Source organism: Sorex araneus, chromosome X, assembly GCF_027595985.1.
Source record: "Sorex araneus isolate mSorAra2 chromosome X, mSorAra2.pri, whole genome shotgun sequence".
NCBI classification, from domain to species: Eukaryota; Metazoa; Chordata; class Mammalia; order Eulipotyphla; family Soricidae; genus Sorex; species Sorex araneus.
The window spans coordinates 317,557,156-317,584,694 of record NC_073313.1 but is presented as its reverse complement, the minus strand read 5'-3'; the positions used below and the strand labels follow the sequence as shown (position 1 = coordinate 317,584,694).

Below are 27,539 nucleotides of genomic sequence, written 5' to 3'. Positions count from 1 at the left end.
TCAGATAGGAAATATGTCGCTATTACTTCTGTCCTATAAAATGTCTTCAGATAAAACGTTGAAAGTGCAGAGAACATGGAGTTCATAATCCAGTGGCAGCTCATTATCCATAGACTTCTTCTATTGAATTCAAGGTGTTTAATGAAACCTTTGTTTCGGGAAAATGAATAGTGTTGTTTGAAATGGGAAGTAAGTTTTTATTAGCAGTCCAACATATTAACTGAAGTTTAACAAATACCCACATAATGGTATTTGTAGGTATTAGTGGGTATTGAGTTTTCGCTCGCCTGCAAATTCTTTTTGAGTATGGGCTCTCCTTTTTGAGTGGTTCAGGATAGAGACTGATAGGGCCTGGAGCGATAGTACATGGATAAAATATTTTTAAATGATAGCATGAGAGATATTTTATGACAGCACATTAGGGTGGAGAAAGAAAGGTCAGGACACTATACTAAAACTTTTAGTAAAAATAGTATTATTACTTTGAAAAGCTTAGCATTAACCATACTAGAGAGTTTGTTTGAAAAATTACACCCAACTGTTTTACTTCATTTGTTATTTGAGGGAGCTTTGCCAGTTTCATGCATGGAATTTTCAGGTATACAAAATAACCTGAGTAGAAGTGGAAATTCCTGTTGCACATTTTCTGTCACTCAACCCTTTAAATAATGCTCCTTTGAAAATGGAAATGAAGGCAAACTGTCTAGGGTCGATCCATAACACCACATGACCTCAAACATTGTAGACTGGTAGTTTTATCCTGTTTGGGGTCATGGATCCGCTTAAGAATAGATAAAAGAAAGCATGAGCTCTTGTCCTTTCTCCTTTCTTCTTCCTCCTTGCACGTGGGCAGAGAGTCACAGATAGATATGACATTTTTCATAACAGTTCAAGGGTTGTAAGATATCCCTCTCAAAGTCCAAATCTGGATCCTGAAGAGCTAGTTTAAAAAGTCCTGTACTAGTAAGATCGGAGAGATAGTCCAGGGCTTAGGGCATATGCAAGGCAAGCACTCATCCAGCATCGATCCCCAGTACCACATGACCTCCTCCTGAGCATCCCTGAGTGTAGCCCTGGAGGCCTGCAAGCACCACCAGTGACCACAGGGCCAAAGCAGCACGATATCCTCAGCCCCTACCACTGAACTGCCAGACCAGTTTGCCAGGTATCACCAGGAGTGGCCCCTGGGCCTCTTAGCACCACTTGGGAACTTGGGAGATATAGGAAAAAACTTCTTGGCTCATACAATAATGACAGCTGTTTAAACACTGTTGTACCGAAGCTGTCTAGAAGAGAAACTTATGAGGTGGACAGAACCCCAAGGATTGAGTTTATTATTCACAGTAAGGCAACTGGAAGATTTGGAGGAAGCTAAGCAACTGCTGGTCCTGGTTTTTTTGTTTGTTTGTTTGAGTATTTTTTGAGTCTCTTAGTTTAGGCAAGGACTAAATTGTCTTTGAAAGTGCTTCCTGGACAGGTGTGCCTAAGATAATCACTGTTTTAGTCAACTAAAACTACTGATTTGGGACTTCAGTTATGTCTGAAAAAAATCTTTCCTAGACAACTTTAGGTTAGTGTTAGATTGACTTAAGTGGGGACCAGAGGCATTTGCTACAGAATGATTTTTGCCTTCCTTCTGTCATCCACTCCCAGGAGAGAATAGCGTTTGTAATCCACCATGGGGGAAAATTTCCTATCAAATTCATGTAGCACAAAGCACTTATCACATGGATGTAAACAGAGGTCTAAGTTTAGGAAATTGGAGGGGATATTGTTTAAAGAATTTGATTTGCAAATTGCATGCAAGTTTCTTTTCATGACACTTGAAAATGGATTTTGGTTAAAGAAAATGTTTTTGTTGCAAAGAATAAACTAACAGTATGGTTAGGAAGTAACTGATCACTGAAGGATATCAAGCTTATATTGGGATGTATCTTCTTTTAAAGTTATTGTGCATTTAGCAAATGGTCAAGGGCAGCTGAACTGGAGAGTTGGTTCACAAGCTTAGGTTGTGGATCTTGAATTGGAAGGGCCTTTAGGACTCTGCTGGTGTTGAAATGACTTATGCATGAAACTAGCATTAACAGTATTATAAAGTGCAGTGCCTTAATAAAATAAAATAAAACTTGCTTCTTACTCGCAGAAGCATAAAATTTAGTTGATGGAATTTTTGTGCATTGTTTATGTATTTTGAAGGGGGAGGAGAGAAAATTTCTGCTTTTTCTTAAGTGAATATTATACTGTAGAAAAATATCAGAGTAGGATACCATAATAGAGAACAGCCTCTCCTCATGCCTAATAGTTACCTAATCAACATCCACCCTCCCCACTTTTTATAATTCATCGTCAACTTTTTTTCCCCAGTTATCCAGCCCTTAAAAACAGTGAATCTGTCCTCAGCTTAGAAGTAAATTCTGATAATTCTTAAGGCAGTTGTAACAATCCTTTTCTTGTTTTTGATCAATTCTTGTTTGTGATCAATGCAACCCAGTTTTATTCAATAATTTGAAATCAGGGCTGTTTTTCACCTTTTTTTAAATTTCATTTTTATAAAGTTGTTCACAGTGCTTTATTTCATTCAGTATTCCAATACCAATCTTACCACCATTACACCTTCCCACCACCATTATTATGAATTTTCCCACCACCACCCAAGCCTTCCCCAAAGGCAAATGCTATATAATTTATTTTGTATTGCTTGTTATGAATGATCCACTAAAAATGATCCAAAAAGGTTTCCTTAAAGGAAAGTATGTGAAAATTGTTGTATCTCCTCTTGGAGCCATTAAGCCCCTGTATAAGAGATCACTAACATGTTGTTACAAGTTGAGCCTTGTGTATTTTTATATTTATATATATGTATATGTGTGTGTGTGTGTGTGTATATATATATATATATATATATTTAAGTCAAGAACAGTTGCCTTCTACTTTACACCCCATCAAATGTGGTGTGCTACTCTTAGTATATCAGTGGCATAAAGTATGAGATGTTGCTCTAGGAATTCTAAAATTTTAAATAGGGTGATACAGCTGGAGTTAAATTTTTAACTGAATAGTGACTGTGGGGTCCCTAGGCATCTCTGGAGTGTGTTGCTCTCTTCCGAGATTTGTGAGTCTGGATCATCGCCTCTACTGAGCTTAGATGGCGCCAGAGGCAGTTCCTGAGTGTGACTGCCAGGGACCTGGAAGCACAGGGAGATGCGGGGAGGGCGCCCATTCTCGACTCCCTGGGATCCTGGAGATTTTAGTCACAAAACCAGTATACCTGGCTTTTTCAGCGAATTCATTCTCATGTGTGAGGGGCTTGTCCTGAGCCTATGGAGATCGGCCGGGAGCATGGCGGCAAGTGGGTTCTGGAGGTTTTCAGCTGCTGGGGCTCTGTTGGGGCAGGTGGTGAGCTCACCCCCACCCCCAGGGGCCCCAGATGAAGTCAGCCTGGTGCAGGGTGAGGAAGCATCTCTGCAGCATGTTGCTCTCTTCCAAGATTTGTGAGTCTGTTTTTCACTCTTAAGAAAGAGACACAAGAAGGAAATCCCGCTCTTCCTTGACTCATATTGCTAGTCTGTGCTGCCTGGGTACCGTGGAGACTGCCTCACAGTGAGAAGGACTGTGGTCTGTGGGTAAAGCGAGTTAAGTGTGAGTGGAAAATGAAAAGGTCCTGCTTCCTTGATAAAATAATATTGTTGGCTTGTTAAATAAATCAACCTGAGACCTGCCATACTGTCATATTTTCCTTAGGTGACACTTTGGACTTTTTTTTTTCTCTCCCTCTCAAGTCTTTCCCTGCCTTTACTCCTGCGTCTCTATACTCCCCGTTTTCGTCCCAGACGTAATGCTTATTTTTTAATTTTCTCTCTGTGTCCCCCAACTGTGGTTGCTTCTTTGTCTTCTGCCCTTTTCAACCAACTCCATCCTTTATTACTGGATCATGTCTTCATGCTTTTGATGTATCCCTCCTGTGTCCCAGGCCGTGTTGCAGATCCCCTACCCTTTATCCTTACCCTGAATCTCCAGCAACACCTTACATTCAACCTGTCTTGCTCTTGTTGGAACAAAAGCCACCAAAGCCAGAATCCTGGGGCCTTCTGGATTTCTTCTTATGTTTCACAACATTGCCCGTCTCTTCTCCATAACTCTTGGATTTTTTTTTTTTTTTACCAGCTTTGTGTCTTTTTCTCTGACCTTCATTATTCATCCCTCTCCTCTGAACTCAGTCCCTCATCATTTTTTAGGACTATTACTGCCTGCCACTTTCTAATTTATGGCATATTCTGTCAACAGAGAACTCCTTTAATATCAAAATTCAATGTCATTTCCACAGTTATTTCTATAAAAGCTTTTAATGGTCTTCAAGTGTCCACAGAATAAACGATGTTTCTTTTCTTTTTATTCTGAATAATTTGAAGGACATGTTTTTCCTCCAAAGTTAGAAATTAAAATTGGTTATTCAAAGCTGGCACAGGGGTTAACTCTAAACAATCTTCAGGCTACTCAAAACTGGAAACATTTCTTTACATAAAATCTTTTGCTTTCCTTAAATACCACTCCATCCTGAACTGTAGTACTACTGCAGGGAACTGTTGACTGTTTCCTGAAATCACTGGTCCTTTTAAGTCTGTAGCATAACTTAAAGATGCTCTTTTTAGTGTTATTCTTTAAATATGAGCTATACTCTTTGATGCAAGGCCCTTCATATAGGCCTGAAAGTTTGGTTCTCTGCCCAGTGTATCACTAGGACCATGGCCTACTGAAACCAGGGGGGACAGGGGGGCTGGAGATAGAGCTCAGGACCCCACACTGGGTGCGCAATCCATCTCCTGCACTGTCTCACTGACTCAGGGTCTCCTTTTTTTAAAAGACTTTTTTTACTGGCATTTTAATTCTAGTTAGTGAAACAGAAATGATACATAATGGTGTATGTTAATGAATTTACTGTTAACCTAAATGCAGTCAGTGTTAACATTTTTGCAATATTTACTTCATGCATTAATTGGTTTTGAATATTTGGAAATCTCAGATGGAGTGACATTTTCATTCTTATATTCTTTGGCACATATTTCCATCATAAGGTTATTTTCCATAATGACAATACAGTTACTGGTATTGCAAGATCAACAGTAATTGCAGAGTGAAATTAATTCCTCTCTTTTGGAGCAAACAGTAGTTGTTTGGCTCCAAGTAGTAGAAATGTAAATGAAATTAGTTGAGCTCCAAATTAGGCTATGTTGGAAAGAATGTGAAGGAACATCGCATATGCAACTCAACCCTCATGCGGGGGCAGCTGTGGATATCCAACAATCTTACCCAACGATACCGGGACTTTTCTCTGTCTCATATCTCTGCCTCACTTTGAATTGATGTATTCTCTCCCTCTGCCAGTGGCTATTTCGTACAGTGATGGAACACTGACTGTTCTTCAGACTTGCACTCTGTAGCCTTCCTTCTTTGGGGAACAATCACCACTGCTCTATTTTGTTGTTGTTGCTGCTGCTGCTGTTGTTGTTGTTGTTGTTTTAAATCTCATAGTGGAGCTGGATCAATATTACTGTGGGTAAGATGTTTGCTTTGCACACAGCTGTCTCAGATTCAATTCCCAGCATCCCATATGGTCCCCTGAGCACCACCAAGAGTAATTCCTGAGTACAAAGCCAGGAGTAATCCCTGTGCATCACCATGTATGACCCAAAAAGCAAAAAACAACAAAAAAAAAACTCATTAATGCAATAGCATCTAGCCCACCGGTCAAGTAGAGAGAAGGTGTGGTAGTGGACATTTCTTCCCTGTGTTTTACTATTTATTAGGGTTTCACCAGAGATTCTTGGTGTGGATTGTGCTTCCAATAGAAAACCTTTGCAAACCTCTTAGGTCCTTTGAATTCCTGAAAACCTTCCATGTGATATAGTGCATTCTTCCTCTGTAAAGCAAGCCTTCCCAGTCAGCCTAGAGGAAGTGGAAATTGCCTCCCTTCTGTTTTCATGGTGTTGTTTCACCCCACAAAGGTGGAATTATCCCCAGAATTTGTTTCAGATGTCAAGATTGATGATGTTACTTGAACATGCATTAAGGAGATCTAAAGTGCTTTACAATAACTCAGATAGTGAGACTTCCTGGAGAGAGTCAGTGCATTCTCATATCAGAAAATGACAAGAGAGCAGAAAAAGAAGACTGGCATGGGCTTAATTGTATGTGACTGGGTGAGATTAAGGTGTGAAGCTGGGGTACATGTACACGATTTGAATTCACTAAACCTAAGAAAGAATGTACAGACTCTCTGATTTGTCCAGGTTTGGGGTCATAAGGAAAAGGGACTTTATAATACTTGAAAACACAGTAATTAAACATTTAGAAAGGAGTTAGATTATGTATTATTTATATTTTACTAACTTCTGTCAGTCTATTGGTTATTGTTCTAGTTGTTTCCTTTGATGTGTGCTCCCCAGGTAGACCAGCCAGCCACTATACATACACATGGAGCTAGAGGCTGGCTCAGAGGACTGGCGCCTGTTTCTTCATGCACTAGGCTCTGCATTCAGCGTCTCCCACAGGACACCAAGCCCACTCCAAGCACCGCTCTGTATAGCCCTGGTGGCTCAGGTTGTTGCCCCACAGCCAGACCTGCTATTGCTGGGAGTGGCTCTCGGGCCAACCACACAGTGCGAGGATGCCCCCTTCCCCCAAAAGATAAATAAACATGAGTTATCTTTGCCACAGCATGTGTTTCTTCACTAATTTTTTAGTGCTGCAGTGAAAGTAGTTTTCTGTTTTTAAGTGTTTTTGCTGTGTTACTTAAATAAGAGGTTCCCAAACTTCTTTGACCTATGTCCCCCTTTCCAGAAAAAAAAAAATCGGTGCTCAGTGCCCCCTGGAAATGTACCTCCAAGGGAACAAACTGGAAACACCTACACAGCTACATCCATAGCACCATCCCTCTCTCCTTCCCCTGGCCTGGCACTCCCCAGGGATCGCCCACTTTGGGAAATGCTGAAAGTCACTTTTAATTTATAACTCCATCTGCAGTACCTGGAGTCATTGAATAGTCGATAGCAGTGACCTCGTCAGGGTGTGTTAGCCTGTCACTCAGGCCTTTGGGGAGGCGTCCCACCCTTCAGGAAGCCGACTGCTCTGGGTGCCTGACTCCTGTCACTCCCGTTTGGGAAGAGAGCCTAAACACTGGCTCTCTTTTCTTCTTGATCCTTCAGTGTACTGATACCCACTCCATAGATGTTATGTTGACTAGTTATGTGGTTTAGAATTTGAGAAGAAATAGCCTTAACAAAGCACCTTATAATATTTTTCCAGAAATTATTAATAGAACTCCCATAGTTTATCTCTTTGATTTGTGCACAGAACTTTCACCTAATGTCATCTGTGGATTATTTCCACAACTAGTGGTCATTTTTGCTAAGTCAGACGTTGCTCTTAGAGCCAGAGAGATAGTGCAGCGGGTAGAGTGCCTGTCTTGCATCTGGTTACCCGTGTACAGTCCCCATTCCCCACGTAGTCCCCCAGGAGTGATCCCTTAAACCTGCACAGAGCCAGGAATAAGCCTCAAGCACAGCCCACCCACCTCCCCCGAAAAAAGAAAGAAAAAAATAGAAGTCACTTTTAATTCATAACTCCATCTGCAGTACCTGGAGTCATTGAATAGTCGATAGCAGTGACCTCGCCAGGGTGTGTTAGCCTGTCACTCAGGCCTCTGGGGAGGCGTCCCACCCTTCAGGAAGCCGATTGCTCTGGGTGCCTGACTCCCGTCACTAACCTGACCGTCCATACTGCTCCCTAGAACTTCCCGACACATCAATTCTGTTAGCTTTCTTCATTCTTTCTTTTTAAGTTTATTCATTTATTCTCTAATTCTACTCCTATTGCCCACCCCCCATGTTTTCTTCATCCTTTTTTTCCCCCTCTTCTCCTGCACTCTTGTGGTGACTAGTTGGAGCAACCTAGTCATGACTGTTTCCCCCTTCTTCCTCTGCTCCTCTTGGTTATTTATGCCAGTGCTGGTAAATATTTTTCTGTTTCCATAACAACTTGTTTTAAAAAACATTTATTATAGACTACATGATTTTCGGGTGGAAACTTGGTTACTGAGTCCTTTGGTTTATGTAATTAAGGGAAGAAAAATCTTGATTTTCAACCTAAAATGTTAAATAGAAATTTAATGGTTCTGAAAAATCAAATTGGATAGACTCACTAAAAGTAGGGGTCTTTGTTGTTGAATTAAATTCAGTTTGTGAAAGGCATTTGCCACTAATCAGCCTCTGGTTTTCTAAGAAAATCAAATCAGCCAGCTTTTCTGTAGGAATGTTTGGTGGCCTCTAGTTTTTCCATTTTTAACTATTCCACTAATATCCCAGCTCACCCTTAATCAAAATTCACTGGGGAGGATGGTTGGATTTTGTGATAATTGAGTAGGACAAAGTACTGCATATTGATTGGCTGAGCATCTGGGCCAAAGTTAGTATTTAATAGAGTGCTGTGTCACTGTCACTCACTTGGTCTGTCTAGGGCAGTTGCTCAACCATTTCTTCAGCTGTTACCTGCCATTCCATTGTCATCTCCTATGATTTAAGAAACTGGCCATAAACCACAATATTGTGCTTATTTTCCAAATTAGACTAATTCATAGCTGTTTTTTCTGATTCTTTTGGGCTTAATCTCCCTAATGTGTGGACAGTTAGTCAGTACTACTGTTTTAACAACAAAGAAAACAGCTGTATGTTCGCTTCAACTTGGTTTCTCTATAAATAATTCACAGTATCCCCTTTGGCACTAATTCTGTCTTTGAAACAGCTAATAGTAGAAGCAGACAGAACCAACACCAGCAAGCATTTTTGAAAAATCTTTGTTTTATTTTGAAATTGTACCTGTTTCACCAAACAGGCATGCATGCTGAAAAATTCTCAGATGATCTTTTAAATACAAAACCTCCAGTGTGCATATATACACATTCTCCTGGTTATATTTAAGCACTGTAAAGTAGATGTTGCTGTAAAGAATTTCAAAAATATTTGAGGTCTCAAATGGATCTTTAAGATTGAGAGAGAGATGACGAGTTGGAGAGATAGCTCAAAGAGATGAGTACATGCTTTGCAAGTGGTTTGATCCCCATTTGATCCCGACACACCCCCACCCAGAGATACCAGAAGCAGCTCCAAAGTACAGGGCTGGAAGTAGCCCTTGAGCTCTGCCATGTGGAGTCCATAAGCATACAGAAATAGATAAGGAGAGTATCAGACCTGGTACTCACATGACCCTCTGTAGCAGTCAGAGATAAATGCTGGAGATAGGAAGTGTGAAGTATTGATGCAAGGAAATTTCTTTGTGCTGGTTTAGGAAATGAAGGGCAGTGGGAAAGGGATTGGAAGGCATATGACAAGTGGCTCAGAGCAGCCTAAATTTTGCCAACTTGAATCAGCTTAGAAGAAAGAGGACTTTGTGTTTTGAGAGCAATACCTTGAAAGAATAAAATGCCATGCTGTGTTTAAACATCTGCCTTAAAGAATTGAAACAAATCAGTGGATGTTACTTGTGCTGTTACTTGATGCATGTGCCGAGGTAGCATAGAAAATTAATATAAATATGTATTCAACCATTAGTTTTATATGGCTAATGATACCTGTTCTCTTCGGATTCCCATTTTTCTCTTGGGCTCTTCGCATCAGTCACTGAGGGAACTAGGAGACTGAGGGGCAGGTGCGCGGTCCAGAGAGCTCCTTCTGCTCACTGTGGTGTGGCTGCCCGGGGCGTGAGAAGCCTGCTGTCTCCCAGAGCAGGCAGGACTGGAAGAGCCTGCCCCTCTTCTCAGGGAGATCTTCCTTCTCTTCTTGTTACTCCAGGCTCCTTTGAACAGTGTAAATAGATGACCCCTCACCTCTGAGGTAGGGTTTATTTCTGTGAGGTGCCCCAACACCTTTCCGCTTTGGTCTCCAGAAGAAAGGGTAAAGTCAGCCTTAAAAGCATGGCAGAGTTTCTGATCTACCCTTTCTTGTTTCTTTCAGCCCCTCAAGTCCTCTCCTGCAGTAGGCCATCATCAGTCCTTTCTTCTTAAACAATTTCCCAAATTACCTCTCCAACTTATACCCTGTCTTATTTACGTGGGATTGATGGCACTGAGATCATAGGAAAAATATTGAAAACCAACTCAAAGAGGGATAAATGACCTGATTGGCAGTTATTTGACCAGATTGAATTGTAAAAAACATATTCTTTCTTTTCTTTTTCTCTTTTCTTTCTTTTTTTTTTTTTCTTTAGTCCACAATTGGTGAAGTTTAGAGGTAACTTCTGGCTCTGCACTCAGGAATCACTCCTGGCAATGCTTGGGGGAATATAATGAATGCCCGGGTTTGAACCCATGTCAGCTGGGTGCAAGGCAAATGCCTCACCCGCTGAGCTATCACGCCAGCCCCAAGAACATACCTCTTAAAGGAAGAACATAATCAAACTTTCAGAATAGAAGGAAAACATTTATATTTCTGTGTACTGCTAATTCTGCATCACACACACACACACACACACCCTTGAGGAAGAATGTTACCCTCCTGAAGCTTTGCGGCCATGGTTTGAGGCCCCAGGTAGGTCTGTGGCTACTTCCCTAGTGGTTTCCTGGTCCCTAAATTATAACCTAGGATTGATAAGCCCATGGGGTCTAGCTCCTAAGAAACTCCATCTCAGGCAAGAGAAATTTCACATGTTGGGAGTACTTTTGTTCTGTTTTATTTGGTTGGTTTTTCTTTTTGTGTCTTGGAAGGCCATACGTGGAGGTGCCCAGGGCTTACTCCTGGCTCTGTATTCAGGGGTCACTTCTGGTGATTTTTGGTGAGGTCATATGCAATCAGGCAGTTGAATCAGGGTTGGCTGTGTGCAAATACCTTACTCCCAAACTATCTCTGTAGCCCACAAGGGCTTCTTGATTTGAGGAATTCTAAGGTTACTCCACTCTCTGCTTCCTAACAACCCTACATGTGTTGTTACGAATATACTTCTGGCTCTTCCTTTCTCCCTTTCACAGGGCCCAAGGCTGGGTTCTGTCTGAGGTTTTCCCTTATGATAGACTATAAAGCACAGATGTTTTTTGTGCTTGTAGTGATGGTCTATAAGCCATGGAGTGATTTTGGACCACATTTTTCTTTCCTGAGTTAAGCTAAACAGATTAAACCCTCCTGTTTAATCTTACCTTTCAGGGCTGCCGTAGGCACAGCCTTCTTAGCAGTGAATATATCAGCGCCATCTGTTCTCTCCAGGGGTCCCTTCAAGGGCTCCATCTTCTCCACACTCTTTCCACTTTTAGCAAGAAGTTGTGTCCTCTCTGCACTGCACAGGCTCTCAGAAGGGCCATATCACTTGCTGTAGGTCTTAGAAGTATCAGGAAACTAAACTTTATGTTCTCACTATAAAGGAACTCTTAAGTGGAGTGTAAAGTGAACCTTAAAAATGTGTTGCCTGTTGATAGAGTACAGCAAAGAGTAATTTGTGGATGTAATGTATGTGATCATACTTATTTTTTATAATATGGAAATGCACTGTTACTTGATTCTATAAGAGATAAACATTTAAAATAATCCAAGATGAAGCTGTGGAAGAAATTAATAGAATGGCAGTGAATTAGGGGTTTTTGTGTGTGTGTGTGCTGGGGGAGGCACACCCACCAGTGCTCAGGGCTTACTCCTAGCTCTGCATTCAGGGACCACTGACAGTGCTCAGGGAACTGTATAGGGTGCCAGGGCTCTAACCCTAGTCAGCTCATGCAAGGCAAGAACTCTTTCTTCTCTACTATCTCTCCAGCCCCTAGTGAATTGATGTTGATTTAGATAATAAGGATATATAAAAATTAAGAGAAATAACATGTTAGAAGTGAGGTTGGTAATGTGGAATTTTGATCAACCTTTGATTTTGAGGTTTACATACACACACACACACACCACCACCACCACCACCACCACCACCACTACCACCACTACCACCACCCCACCCCCGGCAATCTAAGAAGAAGGTTAGTTAAATCGGTAAGGAGTAAATTAAACTTTTTGCTTGGACAGTGCAATCAGCTTTTAGTTTATTTATGATAATAAATAAATTTAAGATTTATTGGTTCCACCCTATTATTTCTCTGATATTCTGATTTAGATAGCATTTGTAAAAGTACTTTTTAAATTAAATTCTTGCGGGACCATATTGCAATATATGGGGCTCACTTTTGACTAGGGTTCAGGATTGATTGATATATAAGAATCAACTGTAAAAATGAGGAAGCATTGTCATCATGCCAGCTCAAATACATGTCCTTGGTAAATGCCTTTCAGTTCATTTACCCTGAATAAGCAACTCATATAGCAAAGCCATTTTGACATCCTGTGGTCACTCTATAAACAAAAGAATGTTTTATTTCACTTTTCTGTTAAGTTGCTTAGCAATTAAGGACTAGTGTTAACCTCGAAAAGTATTTTCATCATATTACCGTGACATTATTTTTACCGTGTGTGTATAAGAAATACAATATGTACACAGGAAAATGCATGGTAGATATATAGTTTCATTTCTGCCACCCAGCTAGGTATTATTTTTATCTAATTTTTAGTGTGTGTATATATACATATATATCTTATGTGCATATATACACATATATGTATACGTTTATATGTGTAACAGTGTGATGTAGTTTATTCTTTTTCCTGTCTTACTAAGATATATAACTACATTCAAAGTGTGTAGTAGTGTTTGATTTGTTTATATATTGAAAAATTTATCATCACTATGTGTGACCAACATATGTTAAGCTAGCACTTGCATCACATCACATAATTATCACTTCTTTTTATGTGGTAAGAACATGTAAAATTGTTCTCTTAGCACCTTTTTTTTTTGTTTTTTGCTTTTTTTGGTCACACCCAGCGATGCACAAGGGTTATTCCTGGCTCTGCACTCAGGAATTACTCCTGGCTGTGCTCAGGAGACCATATGGGATGCTGGGAATCGAACCTGGGTTGGCCACGTGCAAGGCAAATGCCCTGCCCGCTGTGCTATCACTCCAGCCCCTCTCTTAGCACCCTTTAAGTATATAGTACAGTTTAATTAACTGTAATCATGTTATGCACTTGATTATCAGAACTTAACTCATTTTTTAAATTTTTTTGTTTTTTGGGTCACACCCAGTGATACTCAGGGGGTACTCCTAGCTCTACACTCAGGAATTACTCCTGGTGGTACTTAGGAGACCATATGTGATGCAGGGGATCAAATCAGCATCAGCCGTGTGCAAGGCTAACACCCTACCCACTGTACTATTGCTCCAGCCCTTGCTCATCTTCTAATTATAAATTTGTATCCTCTCACCAACGTCTTCCTTGTCTGCTCAGCCATTGGTACTGCCATTCTAGTCTATAATTTGAACATTACAGTATTATACACGATTACTTACTTCTCTTAGCCTAACACTCTCAGTGTACATCAGTGTATCACGAAGGACAGGATGTCCTTTTGTGTAATTGAATAATATTTATTGTGTGGATATACCACATCTTCTATAATCATCATCATTGATCAACATGTAGGTTGTTTCCATAACTTGACTAATGTTTTCATTTTCTTTAAACCTGGGAAGAAATAGTATTGCTGAATCATGTAGTTGCTTTTTTATTATTCCGTTATTTTAGTCACCGTGGCTCACAATTTTAAAATACCATCTGTGATAGGATTTCATGAACACAGCATTCAAGCACTACACACTACACACACACACGCACACACACACACACACCACCAGTGTCATTTCTGTCCACCAGTATTTTAAATTTTTGAGGAAGTTCAAAATTTTTATACCTGTTTTCCATACCTGATGCATAGTTAATTCTTTTTAATATTTAAATATTATTTTCATAGTTTTTCACAGTAATTGTTTACATTTCAACACCAGTCCGACCACAATTACATCTTCCTACCACTACCACCCAAGCCTGCCCAACAGGCAGATGCTAAATTTATTTTGTATTGCCTGTTATGAATAGTATGAGATTCATAACATACAGCTGCAAAAATGACCACAAGCTCCTGGAATTCTAAAATTTTTGAAATATTTGGAGTCCGGAGATATCTCTGCAGTGTACTGCTGCTCTCTTCCAAGATTCATTTTTGGGTCTCTGAATCGTCACCATTAGTGTGCTTAATAGGCACACATAGGCAATTCTTGGGCATGACTGCCAGGTAACCGGAAGGTGGGGAGTTGGGGAGAGGTTGCCCATCCCTGACTCAGTGAAGCCTGGAGTTTTCAGTCACTGGTCCCATATACCTGGGTTTTTCAGCGGGTTCATTCTCATGTGTGGGAGGCCATGAGCGTGGTGTTGATTGGGTTCATTTGGGGCAGGCGGAGGGACACACCTGCCCTCCTCCAAGGTGCCCAGATGAAATAAGCCTGGCGTGGGATGGGGAGACATCTCTGCAGCGTGCTGCTCTTCCAAGATTCATTTGTGAGTCTGAATTATGGCCATTAATGCACTTAAATAGCCTGCTTTTGATCTCTTTCAAGATTTATTTATGGTCTCTGAAACAAGGCCGATAAATGAGCTTGTATAGCTGAGCTGGAGGTGGTTTGTGGGTGTGACTCCCACATACCTAATTTTTGGCCGTTTAATTTCTCTGGAAATTTGGTTCCAAGTTGTTGGGGTCCAGCCAGAGGCACAGTGGCAGTTTTGTGGTATCAGGAAGCCTGAATGCACCATCAGGCTGCCGATGCACTTGCCCTGCAGGTACAGGTTGAGCTGCTGGGTGGCACTGCACACCCCTGCATAGTTAATTCTGTTGCTTACCTTGCTAAAAGCTATTTTGGCCTATCCTTTTCTTTTTGGTTTTTCCTTCTTCCTTTCCTTTTCTTCCTTTTCTTTTCTTTTTCCTTCCTTCCTCCCTCCATCCTTTCCTCTCTCCCTCCTTTTTTTCTTTCTCTCTTTCCTTCTTTTTCTTTCTTTCTGTCTTCTTCCTTTCTCTCTTTTCGTCCTTTTACCCTTCCTCCCTTGTTTGCAGGATTGTGTTGTTTCTAACCTCAGCAGGTATCCACCTTTGCCTATCATCTCTCCATTTGATGGTTATTTATACATGCTGCCTCTTAACACCCTAACTCCCAGAAAAACCCTACCACGAGTAAAATCTTCTTAGAAGTTTTCTGGTGGTCATATAAGTTACCATGAGACTTTCTTTGGATTTTATAAACGAAGGAGGGATAGTCACAGAGTGTGAGTATATTTCTTATCTCTGTGTTTTACCAGATCATTCTTGTCAACAACTGTGCCGTTCTGTATTCCTAAGAGCAGTGTGTGCATGTTTCTGTATTTGCACTATACTTTAACTTAGCCAGCTTTCTAATTTTGCTACATAGAAATAATGTGATGCTTTATTATTAATTTCTCTTAATGCTAGTAAGTTCCAGGAATCCATCTTTGTATATACTTACTGTTTTCTTAACTTCCTCTTCTGTGACTTACATATTCTTATTTGTTGGCAATTTTTCTTTTGATATACTTCCTATTTTTTTTTTCACATTCTTTTTGTGTAGCTCAAGTTTGGTTATAATACAGAAAGGCCATTGCTTTATTTATTTATTTATTTATTTTTGCTTTTTGGGTCACACCCAGCGATGATCAGGGCTTACTCCCGGCTTTGCACTCAGGAATTACTCCTGGCAGTGCTTGGGGGACCATATGGGATGCCGGGGATCGAACCCAGGTCGGCCGAGTGCAAAGGCAAATGCCCTACCCGCTGTGCTATCGCTCCGGCCCCGCTTCCTAATTTTTTTAAGATGACCATTTTATTGTCCATAAATAATTCTAAGGTCTAATCTTATCATTTCTTAATTTGTCTTCTGTATGGTAACTTTCCCTATCCTATATTTTTAAACAAAAAATCTTATTATTTCCCCAACTTTAAAAATTATAAAGCATAGTAAAATAGAAGAATATGATGAACACGTGTATAATCTTTATCTAGATTTACCAACAACTTCTCTTTGCCACATCTTTATTTCTAAAAACATACAAGCAAACTTTATTATGATAGTAGATGATACTTTGTCCCTAAGTTCTTCAATATATGAAAATTAAGGAACTCTTTCTACATTACCATAATTCCATCATCACAAAGACTCTATTGATACAGTAGCATCATCTGTATGTAGTTTGTATTCCTTTATCTAATTGCTAAAAACATGTTTATTATAATATACATACCCCCAATCAAGATCAAATCAGATGATATATTGCATTTGTTTGGTAAGTGTCTCACTTAGAACTGTTTCCTACCTTTTTCCTTTTCTCATCCCATTCCATCCCCATTCATAAGATTGAAAATTTTGTAGTTCAGGTCAGTTAACATATAAAATAATCCACATACTATATTTTTCTGATTATTTTCTCATAACTAGATTCAAGCTAAACATTTTTGTCAGAAATATTACATAATGTTATCTAGTCTCCTTAACATCTAATGGCTGTAATGTGCATATTTTAGATTATTTTCTTTTTTTTTTTAAGTTTTTATTTTATTGAATCACCGTGAAAAAAATTACAAAGCTTTCAGGTTTAAGTCTCAGTCATATACTGGTTAAACCCCCATCCCTTCAGACCAGTGCACATGTAAGAACCCCAATATACTCCCCTCCCACCCCCCCACCTAAGTAGCTAATGATCTTCACTTTATTCTCTCTATACTTTGAATACATTCAATATTTCAATAGAGAACTCACTATTATTGTTTGGAATTTTCCCCCAACAATCAGGCTTGCTAAAAATGCATCATTTAATAATTTCTTTTCATTGATGAGAATGAAGACTCTGAGTTCGAACAGCCACAATAGCAGCAGCGCGGTTTTGGGTTTCTGATATTTTAGCTCAGTTCACAGTCTAGATGCATTTCTGCAAGAAGCCGCTCTGGGTGCCAAAATGGGTTAGAAGACCTCTTAATCATAGTCTTTAGGAGCAGAGGGTCCCAGATTGTTTTCTTTTTTAAACTTGAGCATTCCTTAATGTACTACCTACAAGATTCTGTAAATTATAAAAGTACCCTTTTTCTTCATAGTTAATCATTGGTGGGGTTAATATTCCGTCCTCTGATGATCTTTTCTTCTTCTGTATGTCATATCTAAAATTAGCCAAGATCCGTTTTTGAATGTATGACTGTCATTTAGAAACCCAGACCTAGGCATTGAGTGTAGCCAGTAGTGCTGTGTATTATAGCTCATTGCCCATGGGTGGGTGCCTTGCTTCTAAGCTCCTGTGAACATATCAGTGGAGGAGTATATATTTATAGATGTACATATAAGTTATATTTATACTAATGACTCCAATTGAGATTTTTGTAGCTCATAGCATTTTTACTCATATTTGCCAGTTTCACAAATTGTTAATTTTGGTAAATTTGTCAGTAAAGACAACAAAAACAAAAATAAATGAGACTATATCAAATTTAAAAGATTTTGTACAGCAAAAGAAACAGCAAAATAGCAAACTGTATTGAATGGGAGAAAATTTGCCTACCACCCATCTGAAAAAGTACTAATTTCCAAAATATATAAAAGCATTTTAAACAAACAAACAAAAAAATAAAACCCAACCCCATCAAAAAATGGGGAGAAGAGATGAACAGAAGCTTCTTCAAAGACATAGATGGGCAAGAGGTGTATGAGAAAATGCACTGCATCACTGATGATCAGGGAAATGCAAGTCAAAACAATGAGTTATTACCTCACAAGAGAGGTTGGCACACATCAGAAAGAATGAAAGCAACTAGTATCAGTATGTATGTGGGGAAAAAGGAATCCCCATCCATTGCTTGTGGAAATGTTGACTGGTTTGACGTTTTTGGAAAAACAATATGGACTCTTCTCACAAAGCTAAGAAATGAGGGGTAAAGGAATAAAATAGCAAGTAGGGCACTTGCCTTACATGCAGCGTACCCGAGTTCAATTCCCCAGAATCCCATGTGGTCCCACAAGCCCTACTAGGAATGGCCCCTGAGAGTAGAACCAGGAGTAAGCCCTGAGTCCTACTGTGTGTAACCCGAAAACAAACAAAAACCCTAAAAAATTGAGTTTCCTTATGACCCAGCAATACAACTTCTGGATATCTGTCCCAAGGGCTTAAAAACTCTTTTCAGAAAAGACATTTTTTTGCACTCCTATGTTCATTGCAGCACTGTACACAATAGCCAAAATCCAAAAACTACCCAAATGTCCCAAACAGATGATTAAATGATTGGATAAAGAAATGATTATATGTGTGTATATATGTGTATATATGTGTATATATGGATATATGTTAGTTATATGTGGTATACGTATACCACATCTGTGTATGTGTTTGTGGTACACATCTGCACAGTGGAATGCTACTCAGCTATAAGAAAAGGTGAAATCGTGCAATTTTTCACTACATGAATGGAACTGGAAAGTATCATGCTGAGCAGAGTCAGCCAGGAGAGAGACAGGAACAAAAGGATCTTTCTTACATGGTGTATAAAAACCTAAACAACAAATGGCCAAAAGTAACAGAATCTAAGAACTTCTCTACAGAACAGAGCTTAGTGACATGTGGGGAGAGGGGTGAAAATGATGAAGTGGAGCTGGGAGGACAGGCAGGGGTAGTGGAGGACCTTGAGATGACCGTGGCGGGAAACAGGCACTCTGGTGGTAATTGTGGTGTTGGAATGTCGTGCGCATGTAGCCCCACTATTGACAGTATTTAAAATTGTGGATCACTGTAGCTAAAGTAAATTATATCAAATAAAATAATATATGATGGCATGAGGAAGGAGAGCTTGAGAGAGAGTGGTTCTTAAGTTAGAAAGTATGGTTTAGAAGTGGCACAGAAGATAATCAGAAAAACATAGAGCAGAGAAATTGTAAGGGCATGAGAGTCATTGGAATCAGCCTTACTGAAGTGGAAGGTTTAGATTATGAGAGCACAAGGATAACTGGTTTAAACTGAGAGATCTCATATTAGGGAAAAGGTTTTTAACCAATCAGTGAGAGCCAAGCTGTGGAAAAGCATGCTTACCCATACACACTTATCACACGTACCACTTGTTCTATGCTAATATAGGAAATACCTAGTACATGTATGATGTAATCTTGTCTTAAAGGTGCTGCAAAAATTCATGTTGAGAAAATGAACACTAGTGACAAATGACTAGAGAGCACTACAGCAATTATAATCACAGCTATCTGATACTGTGGGAGGTAGGAAGCCTATACAAATATGGCTAGCTGTGTAAGTACTTAATAGTCTGTATACTGAGAGATTTCACTTTTAAGGCAATCACCTAATGTTCATTAAATGATCCTGTGCCTCTTGGACTGCAGTGTCTGTGATATTATTCCTCTGAAAGGAGGCAGAGTCTCATACTTAACTGAAAGTTAATACAGAGGTTCATAGGAAATAGTTGGCCTGGACTGAAATTTAGTACCAAGTATAACTTTGGGCAAGTTAATTAACTTTTCTGTCCATCAGCATTCTTCATAAAATTAGAATATTAATAGCCTCTAACTCATATGGCGTAACTGCTACATAACTTTGTCAATCAGTTTCTCATCTAAATTGAAGGGGTTGTATTAGTGGTATTTGGGGAGAAGACACAATTAAGAAGGAAGATGGGTATTGCAAAAAGAAATTAAGGATCTGATCATTTTGTTTGCTACCTCCTTCCTTACTAGATTATCAGCCAAGTGGAGCCTTAATTTATTTTATTCCAGCAGCTGTCTCAGTATGTGACTGTATAATTGCCACTAAGTATTTGTTCAATGGCTAACTTTATTTTATTAATTTTAAATATAACCCAATTGAATATAATTATGCTTAAATATGTATTTGTGTAAAAATATTTTTTAACAACTAAAAGTGAACTCAACTGAAATTATCTTTGAATTATTTGTGACAAATTTCTTTTTGTTTTATAGACCAGTTGGAATGCCAAAAATGGAAAAAGTTTACTTACATAATCCTAGTTCTGAAGAAACTATTACTTTAATATCAATATCTGCTACAACGTCACATTTTCATGCATCTTTTTTTCAAAATAGGGTAAGTTTCTCTGCTAAAAATTCTTGAAGTTGAAACATCTAGATTTTTATTGATGTATTATTTTTTTTTTGCTGTACATAATTTGCATGTTTTATATTCTGAATTTCAGTTTTCCCCATTTCAGAATTATCACTTCTATTCTTATACATTATTTCTCTCAACATGAAACAATTAACAGATCAACTCGGAACTTTCAGCACTCTGAAAATTATAATATTCACATACTCAGTTATCTACTTTTGCTTCTTAATCTTAGATAATTCTTAAGCACTCCATTAGCTTTCTGTTGCTGCATAATAAAAGCCACAAATATAGTGACTTGAAATAACACCCATTTATTAGCACAAACATCATATAAGTCCTAAGTAAATTCTTTGCTTAGAGTAGCATAATCCTATAATTAATATTTCAATTGGCTATATACTAAGAAAATCCTAAAGACCACAGAAAAGCTCCTAGAAAATAGATTTGTATAGCAGAATGCCAGGTTACAAAATCAGTACCAAAGTCCATGGCTTTCCTATGTGAAAATAAAGGGAAGAAAGAGATATTTGAAAAACAATCCTGTTACAGTTGTGCCTCTGACAATCAAGTATCTTGGAATCAGTTTAACTGGAGAGGTAAAGTACCTATACAGAGAAAACTACAAAAACCTACCTCAAGAAATAAGAGGACACAGGAATTGAAGACGCATCCCCCGCTCATGGATTGGGAGAATTAACATTATCAAAATGGCAGTACACCCCAAAGCATTATACAGATTCAATGCAGTTCCTCTAAGAATATCTGTGACATTTTTCAAAGAATTAGATCAAACACCCCTGAAATTCATACAGAAGATGAGAACCATCAACTTCCTCAACTTTAAACCTTACTACAAAGTGATAATAATTAAACTAGTATGGTATTGGAATAAAGACAGACCTGCAGACCAGTGCAATAGAGTTGAATATCCTGACTGACATTGTCCCTCAAATAGAATCAAGAAATTTGAAGTGGAGCAAGGAAAGCCCCTTCAACAAGTGGTGCTGAAAAAGAACTCACACCTCTTTCAAATCCCAGACAGAAAAGTCAGATCAAAATGGATTAAAGACCTCAATATCAGATTGGAATCCGTAAGGTGTAAAAAACTAAAGAACGCCGAGGGGCGCGAGCACTCTCGGGCTCTCTAGGCGGCTCTGTCTCACCGCCCGCGTCCGGTGCCCCAGAACCGTTGTGTGTGCCGTCGGTCGAGGGCAGGCGACGGAAGGAAGAAGGAAGAAGGCCAAACTGGTTGCTCGATCCGTTTATTTCATTCTCTCCCTCCGCTTCTCTCCCGCTCTCCTGGGTCTCTCCCTGTGGATCTGCCCCGTGGATTTGGCTCGTGGATCTGGCCCCCCAACCCACTCTTACAGCCTAGTTAAATCTCCACAGCATCAGGGGGTTGGGGCATACACGTAGGTGTGGTCACCATCAATAGGGTAAGGTTCCTTTCCCTTAGGGGATGCTTCTCCTAGGACTTAATTCTCTTTCAGCAGGAGGATCCACCCAAGGGCGGAGTCCCATGAATGTGTTTCTCTTCTCCTCAGCCAGCAAACATATAAGAATTCATAATATTAATTATTTTGTATGGACACAATAAGAGATGCATTAAAGCTTATAGAATTGCTCTCCTGGGGCCATCTCAATCTCAGACTACAGTGCTCAGGCCAGATCAGTCTTTCCTATCCCTGGCAGGGTCCCAGTCTCATAATTACTATTGGATCATGACAGCATTTGTCTATGATCAAGCTCTTAACTTATAGTTAAGAATTAGGCACTTTGGCCAGGCCCATCTCGATGCCAGGGTAGCACATAACTCACCGCTTGCCCTGGATCCTTCCTGTCCCACGTCGGGGACCCTACTTTGGGGTGCTAGGAACTGAGGGCAACTGAGGCTTAAGTGGAGAAAGCAGAGGCCCGGGAGGGAATATTCGAGGCCAATTAGTTCCCAAGTTATAAAAACATAATATTGTCTTCTTGTGTCTATACAAAACAGTCATAGCTTTAAAGTAAATTATTCAAAAGGCACAAGAAGAAGAGAAAGGCAATATTAACTTATATAATATAAATTCAGTATCCTAGGAAGGTCTGACCTTGCAAATTAGCAGAGTCGGATTAAGGGAAAGCCAGAGGATTAACTCTTTTGGGGAAGAGAGCATGGAGAAGTGATTATAGCTAAACAAAGGGATGGGAGAGATTCAGGAACACCTTGATGGGTGTGACTGGGGTAAGCCTAAACTCTGGGTAAAACCGGGACAAGCTACTTGTGGCAAGGAGGGAAAGGACAAAGTAATGTCATCCTACAGTAAGGAACATGAAAGAAAATATAGGCAGAACCCTCCGTGAAATTGAAGCTAAAGACATCTTCAAGGATCAGTTGGCTGAATCCTTACTAGAGCCTAAGGGAAAATTCATTTTCAAGTTCCTTCAAGTTGACTGTTTCTTATGATTGTAGAACTAAGGCCTGTATTTGATTGCTGGATGTTGGTTAGGGGCCTCTCTCAGTCTCTTAAGACACCTACAATTCTTATCTCACTGTTTCCAAGGCAGTGAGGCCTACAGAAATGTAGGGCTAGAGCAATAGCACAGCGGGTAGGGCATTTGCCTTACACGCCGCAGACCCAAGTTCGATTCCTCTGCCCCTCTCCAAGAGCCCAGCAAGCTACCAAGAGTATCCTGCCCGCACGGCAGAACCTAGCAAGCTCCCCATGGTGTATTCGATGTGCCAAAAAACAGTAACAACAAGTCTCACAATGGGACCAAACATGATGACCTCTCAGTGTCTGTGTTATAAGCCATAATGCCCAAAAGTAGAGAGAGTATGGGGAATATTGTCTGCCATGGAGGCAGGGGGAAGGTGGAAAAGGGGGGGTGTATACTGGGGATAGTGGTAGTGGGGTAGGTGCACTGGAGGAGGGATGGGTGTTTGATCATTGTGTGATTGTAACCCAAACATGAAAGCTTGTAACTATCTCACGGTGATTCAATAAAATTAAAAAAGAAAAAAAATGGAGATATTACTGGTGCCCACATGAACAAATTGATGAACAGTGGGAGGACAGTGTTACAGTGCTACTGTTTCCAAGCTAGCAATAGTATATTTCCACTGTGTGTGAGATCTCTCTCTTCTGTCACCAGTGGAGACAATCCTTTAATGATGCCATTGGGTTAAAACTATCTGGATAGTCTCCTTTTCAATGAACTCAGAGTCAACTATCTAATAATAGCCTCAGTTGCATCTGCAAAGTTTCTTTAATTGTGTAACATTAATAATCACAGGCATGGTATCTCTTCATACGTAAGATTAGACCAGTGCTTTTTTAGGGGCTATTTTAGGGTTCTACAGGTACTACCATAAGTAGTAATCTTTAAACTTTTACTTATGATAATTTTTTCCAGAATACATGAATTTTTAAAAATTTGACCCAAAAATTGGATCTTAATTTGTGTACTATAATGAATAGTTATTTTATCATTAATTTTTAAATGTTTTTTATAATTTTTATAAATATGTCTAATGGTCCCAAATAATGAGATTCCGGTGCTGGGAAAAATCTGAATGTACATCTAATCTAATACTCATTATACAGTTGAGGAACTGGACCCTAAACTGGGTTTGTTGCTGTTATGAAGTTAGTGCTAAGAACCGAGGTGTGGTTGTTCTATTGATTTAACCAGTGATTTGTGTCATATTAAGTCACAGAGTGCCACATACACATTTTACAACCTGGATGTAGAGATAAATTTCTCTATCAATGAAAACACCCAACTTCAGGCATTGCCAATGTACAGACATGGTGGATTAAGTGTAGCAAAAAATGAAATAATTTGTGCTCGCTTTGGCAGCACATATACTAAACTTGGAACAATACAGAGAATATTAGCATGGCCCCTGCGCAAGGATGACATGCAAATTCATGAAGCGTTCCATATTTTTTAAAAAAATGAAAATAATTTAAAGAAATTAAAAGATAAACTGCAGCCACTCTACCAATTTCATTTTAAATTTGTTAACTTTGGTAATCCTCTTGTTTCTAAACATTCAAGCTATCTAGTTGAAGACCAGTATTTTTGTCTTATATTTCAGTATTTCTTTCATCTCAGTCACAATGCAAAGGCTACATGAAAAGTTACAGGCAGATTCTTATTGGGTCAAAGTGACAGCATAAATGTGAGAAACAGCCCCACTGATTTACATCATATTAATGAAATAGTGGAAAGCAGGTAATCTGGAGAGCATGTGGTCTGCAGAGAGAGATCTGCCCTCACTTGCCTCAGTTGTTGCCATACGGGAGGGCCAGCCCATGGGCAGGCAGTCTTCTTATTTTTCCCAAAACAGTCAAAACCAGGAATTTCTCCCGATCTCCTAACTTTCACACATTGAAAATAAACTCAGTTTTGAAAAGTGCAGGCCAAACAAAACAAACTGCATATTTGATTTGTTGTTGTTGTTATTGTTTGTTTATTATCATACCTGTCATGCTCAATAGTAACTTCTGGCTCTATGCTCACGAATTAGTCATGGCGGTGCCTGGGGGACCATATGGGATGTCAGGGATCAAACCCAAGTCAGACGTGCAGAGCAAATGCCCTTCTGGCTGTACTGTCTCTCCATCAAATATCAAATATCCGCAATTTGATATTTCTGAACTAAACTCTTCCAGGCACTTATTTATCACATGAACCATATGCCAGAGAATAGCTTTTCAGAAAATTCTTTAAAAGAGAAATGAAATTTATAGGTACCAAGAGAACACGAAAGACCATCTGTTTTTCATAGTAGTTATGGAATGATAATATCTACCTATTGAACTCCACATTTAGGTACTCTAGATTTTGTTTCAAAGGAGATGGCCAAAATTATGCTATTTTCTTTTACCTTTCCTACCTACCCCACCACCACCATTTCATCTTGCTTTCCATTTTTATTTCCTGCAGTAGAATATTGACTCCAGATGTGCAAAGAGTGAAGGGGAGAAATAGAATGAAATCTTTAAGGAAAAAAATATAACCTATTTCTCCATTTCAATGTTATGCCTATGATAGAATCATTAGAGAAAAATTAAGAGTCTGGGAGAGGTCATGACCAAGAAAGGGTTTACTCTGACTCTAAATTTCCTTTTTCAACTTCAAAATTCCTAATCAAATCTGATTTCTTTGAAAATAAAATTTTCTTTAGCTCATGGAAGATTTTACTTATAGTATCATCTCTAATTGGGCAAATATAGAATAGAATGATTGCTAGCTAAAAATCAATTTTAGCACACACAAATAGTCCCTTTGTAATGTTTCTGTTTTAAGACTACCTAAAATTAAAGATAATAAGGGATGTAGTTGTTTGATAGTTTATTATCTGTACATAATTCTTAATGATTGGGTTACTATAATTAGTTGTAACTGATTATGATTAAAATTAGATCATATGAAGACCAAAGTTTAGTTCTATTTTTCTTTAGCTTCTATATTTTGAGTATTTGCATAAGATGTAATTTATTGTATATCTGTAAGAATACAGATTTTAATATTTTATTTAAAATAATACAGATATTAAAAGATAAAAATTAATGAATGAATAATAAATGAAAATAAAGAATAACATTTTACTAAAAGAAAATAAATTTTTTAATCTATAAGAATACAGATTTTTAATATTTTAGAAGAGTCAAGCTATCACTATAAAAATGGTAGAAGTGGGATCTCTTCCCATTTCTATAGTTGGTATAAATAGAAGTTGTTTTTTCCTCTATTATCTTGAAACTTTTGATTGACTAAATTTTCAGATAAACTAACTAGGATAAACTTTGTTTCATTGACTGAAATGAAAATCTTTCATTTCACTCATTTTAATACTCAATGTAATAAACTAAAAAAATTTTTTTTAAGTTTGACATAGTCCCACTTCTTGATCATAACTTTTGTTGTTTTGGGTGTCAAATCCAAGAAATTTACATAAGCAATATTAAGGAACTTCTTCCCTATGTGTTCTTCTAGGACTATTATATCATCAGGTCTGAATAAGTCTTTCAAAATCATTGGTGAATGGAGCAGTGAGAAGTCCAGTTTTATTTTTCTGCTTAGGAGTATCCTGTTTTCTCAGCATCATTTGCTCTTCCAAACGTTCTTGCCCTTTGAGTGTTCTTGGCACCCTGATCAAGTATTGGTTGTCTATACACTGAAAAATTCATTTCTCGATTCCCTAATCTTTTCTATAGTCTGTCTATGCCATTACCATACTGTTTTTAATAGCCTAGCTTTGTGGTATAGTTTAAGGGAGGAAGTGTAATGCCTCCAGCTTTGTTTTTCTTTCTCATGATTGCTTTGGTTGTTTGGGGTCTTTGTGGTTCCAGCATATTTTAAAATTTGCTCTGTTTGTGTGAAAAATTTCATTATGATTTGGTTTGGAATTTCATTGAGTAGAACACTTGGGTAATATGAACACTTTAAAACATTAATTTGCATGTACATATATCTCTTGCTTGTCTCTTTGCTTGCTTTTTCAAGCTTATGTTTTCTCTTGAACACTTATTCCTTTCCTTGACCCACTCCACCTCACAATTTACTAAGTTTTATTCAATAAAAACTATTCTGCTTCACCTTTTTTTAAATAAAAGATCAGAATATCTCTCCATTTTATTGTATCTTCATCAGTATCTTCTTTTCATTTCATCTGCTTGGTTAAATTTATTCTTAAATATTTTATGCTATTGTAAGTCAGATCATTTTTTTTTCCATTTGTTTTATTGTCATTGTGTAAAATTTCCATTTTCACTGAACTTTTTTATTAGTTTGAACTCTTTGTTTTCTTTTGTTTTACATCTTTATGTTTTTCTGTCTGTATATAATCATATTGTTTGCAAGTTGAAAGTTTTACTTCTTCATTTCTGATCCTGATGCCTTAAAAATGTCTTTATTATCTTAAATTCTCAAACTAGACATCCCAGTACTTTGATGATTAAGAATGGCGAGATTCTTGTTTCTGAATTTAGAGGAAAAACGCGGTTTTGAATGTATTGGCATGATGATGTTATTTTCACCTTTCATTCTATTACTATGCAATTTCTCATTAATAATCTCTGTTTAATTATCCTTGTACTATCAGGAATAAATTTTAGGTGATGTTGGTATATAGTCTTTTTTAACTGTTTGTTGAATTTGGTTTGTTAACTCTTTGAGAAAGATACTTATTTTTTTTAGTATCTTTTAGAATTTTTTTAGTTGATTTGCTGCTGGTGGGGAGGGATTCTGTGTTGATAGATTTTATTACTGATTCAATCTTCTTTTTTTTAAACTTAAACACAATTTACAAAGTTTTTCATAATATAGATGTTTGAGACATTAGTGTTACGATACCAATCCCACAACTACTGTGACCTTCCCTCCACCAATGTCCCTGTTTTTCACCCACAGTCCAAACCACTTTTCTCATCTCCTTTTCATTTTTTTCTATATGATCTCTGT

The 27,539-nt window shown here is 38.5% G+C and overlaps 1 protein-coding gene, 1 non-coding gene and 1 pseudogene across 2 annotated transcripts in view; 2 read left to right on the top strand and 1 right to left on the bottom strand.

Annotated features, from left to right (window-relative positions):
* LOC129399576 (uncharacterized) overlaps positions 1–27,539 on the bottom strand; it is a 378,786-nt pseudogene that overhangs the window by 165,014 nt on the left and 186,233 nt on the right.
* The window catches only part of TMEM131 (transmembrane protein 131), a 190,631-nt gene that overhangs the window by 82,200 nt on the left and 80,892 nt on the right, over positions 1–27,539 (top strand). The window contains exon 5 of the mRNA XM_055119780.1: positions 19,937–20,060. Within this exon, the coding sequence (XP_054975755.1) occupies positions 19,937–20,060 (124 nt within the window). The remainder of the gene's footprint in view (positions 1–19,936; positions 20,061–27,539) is intronic.
* LOC129400413 (U6 spliceosomal RNA) lies at positions 23,912–24,018 on the top strand. Its single transcript, XR_008627656.1, has one exon. It is a non-coding gene; the product is annotated as a U6 spliceosomal RNA (small nuclear RNA).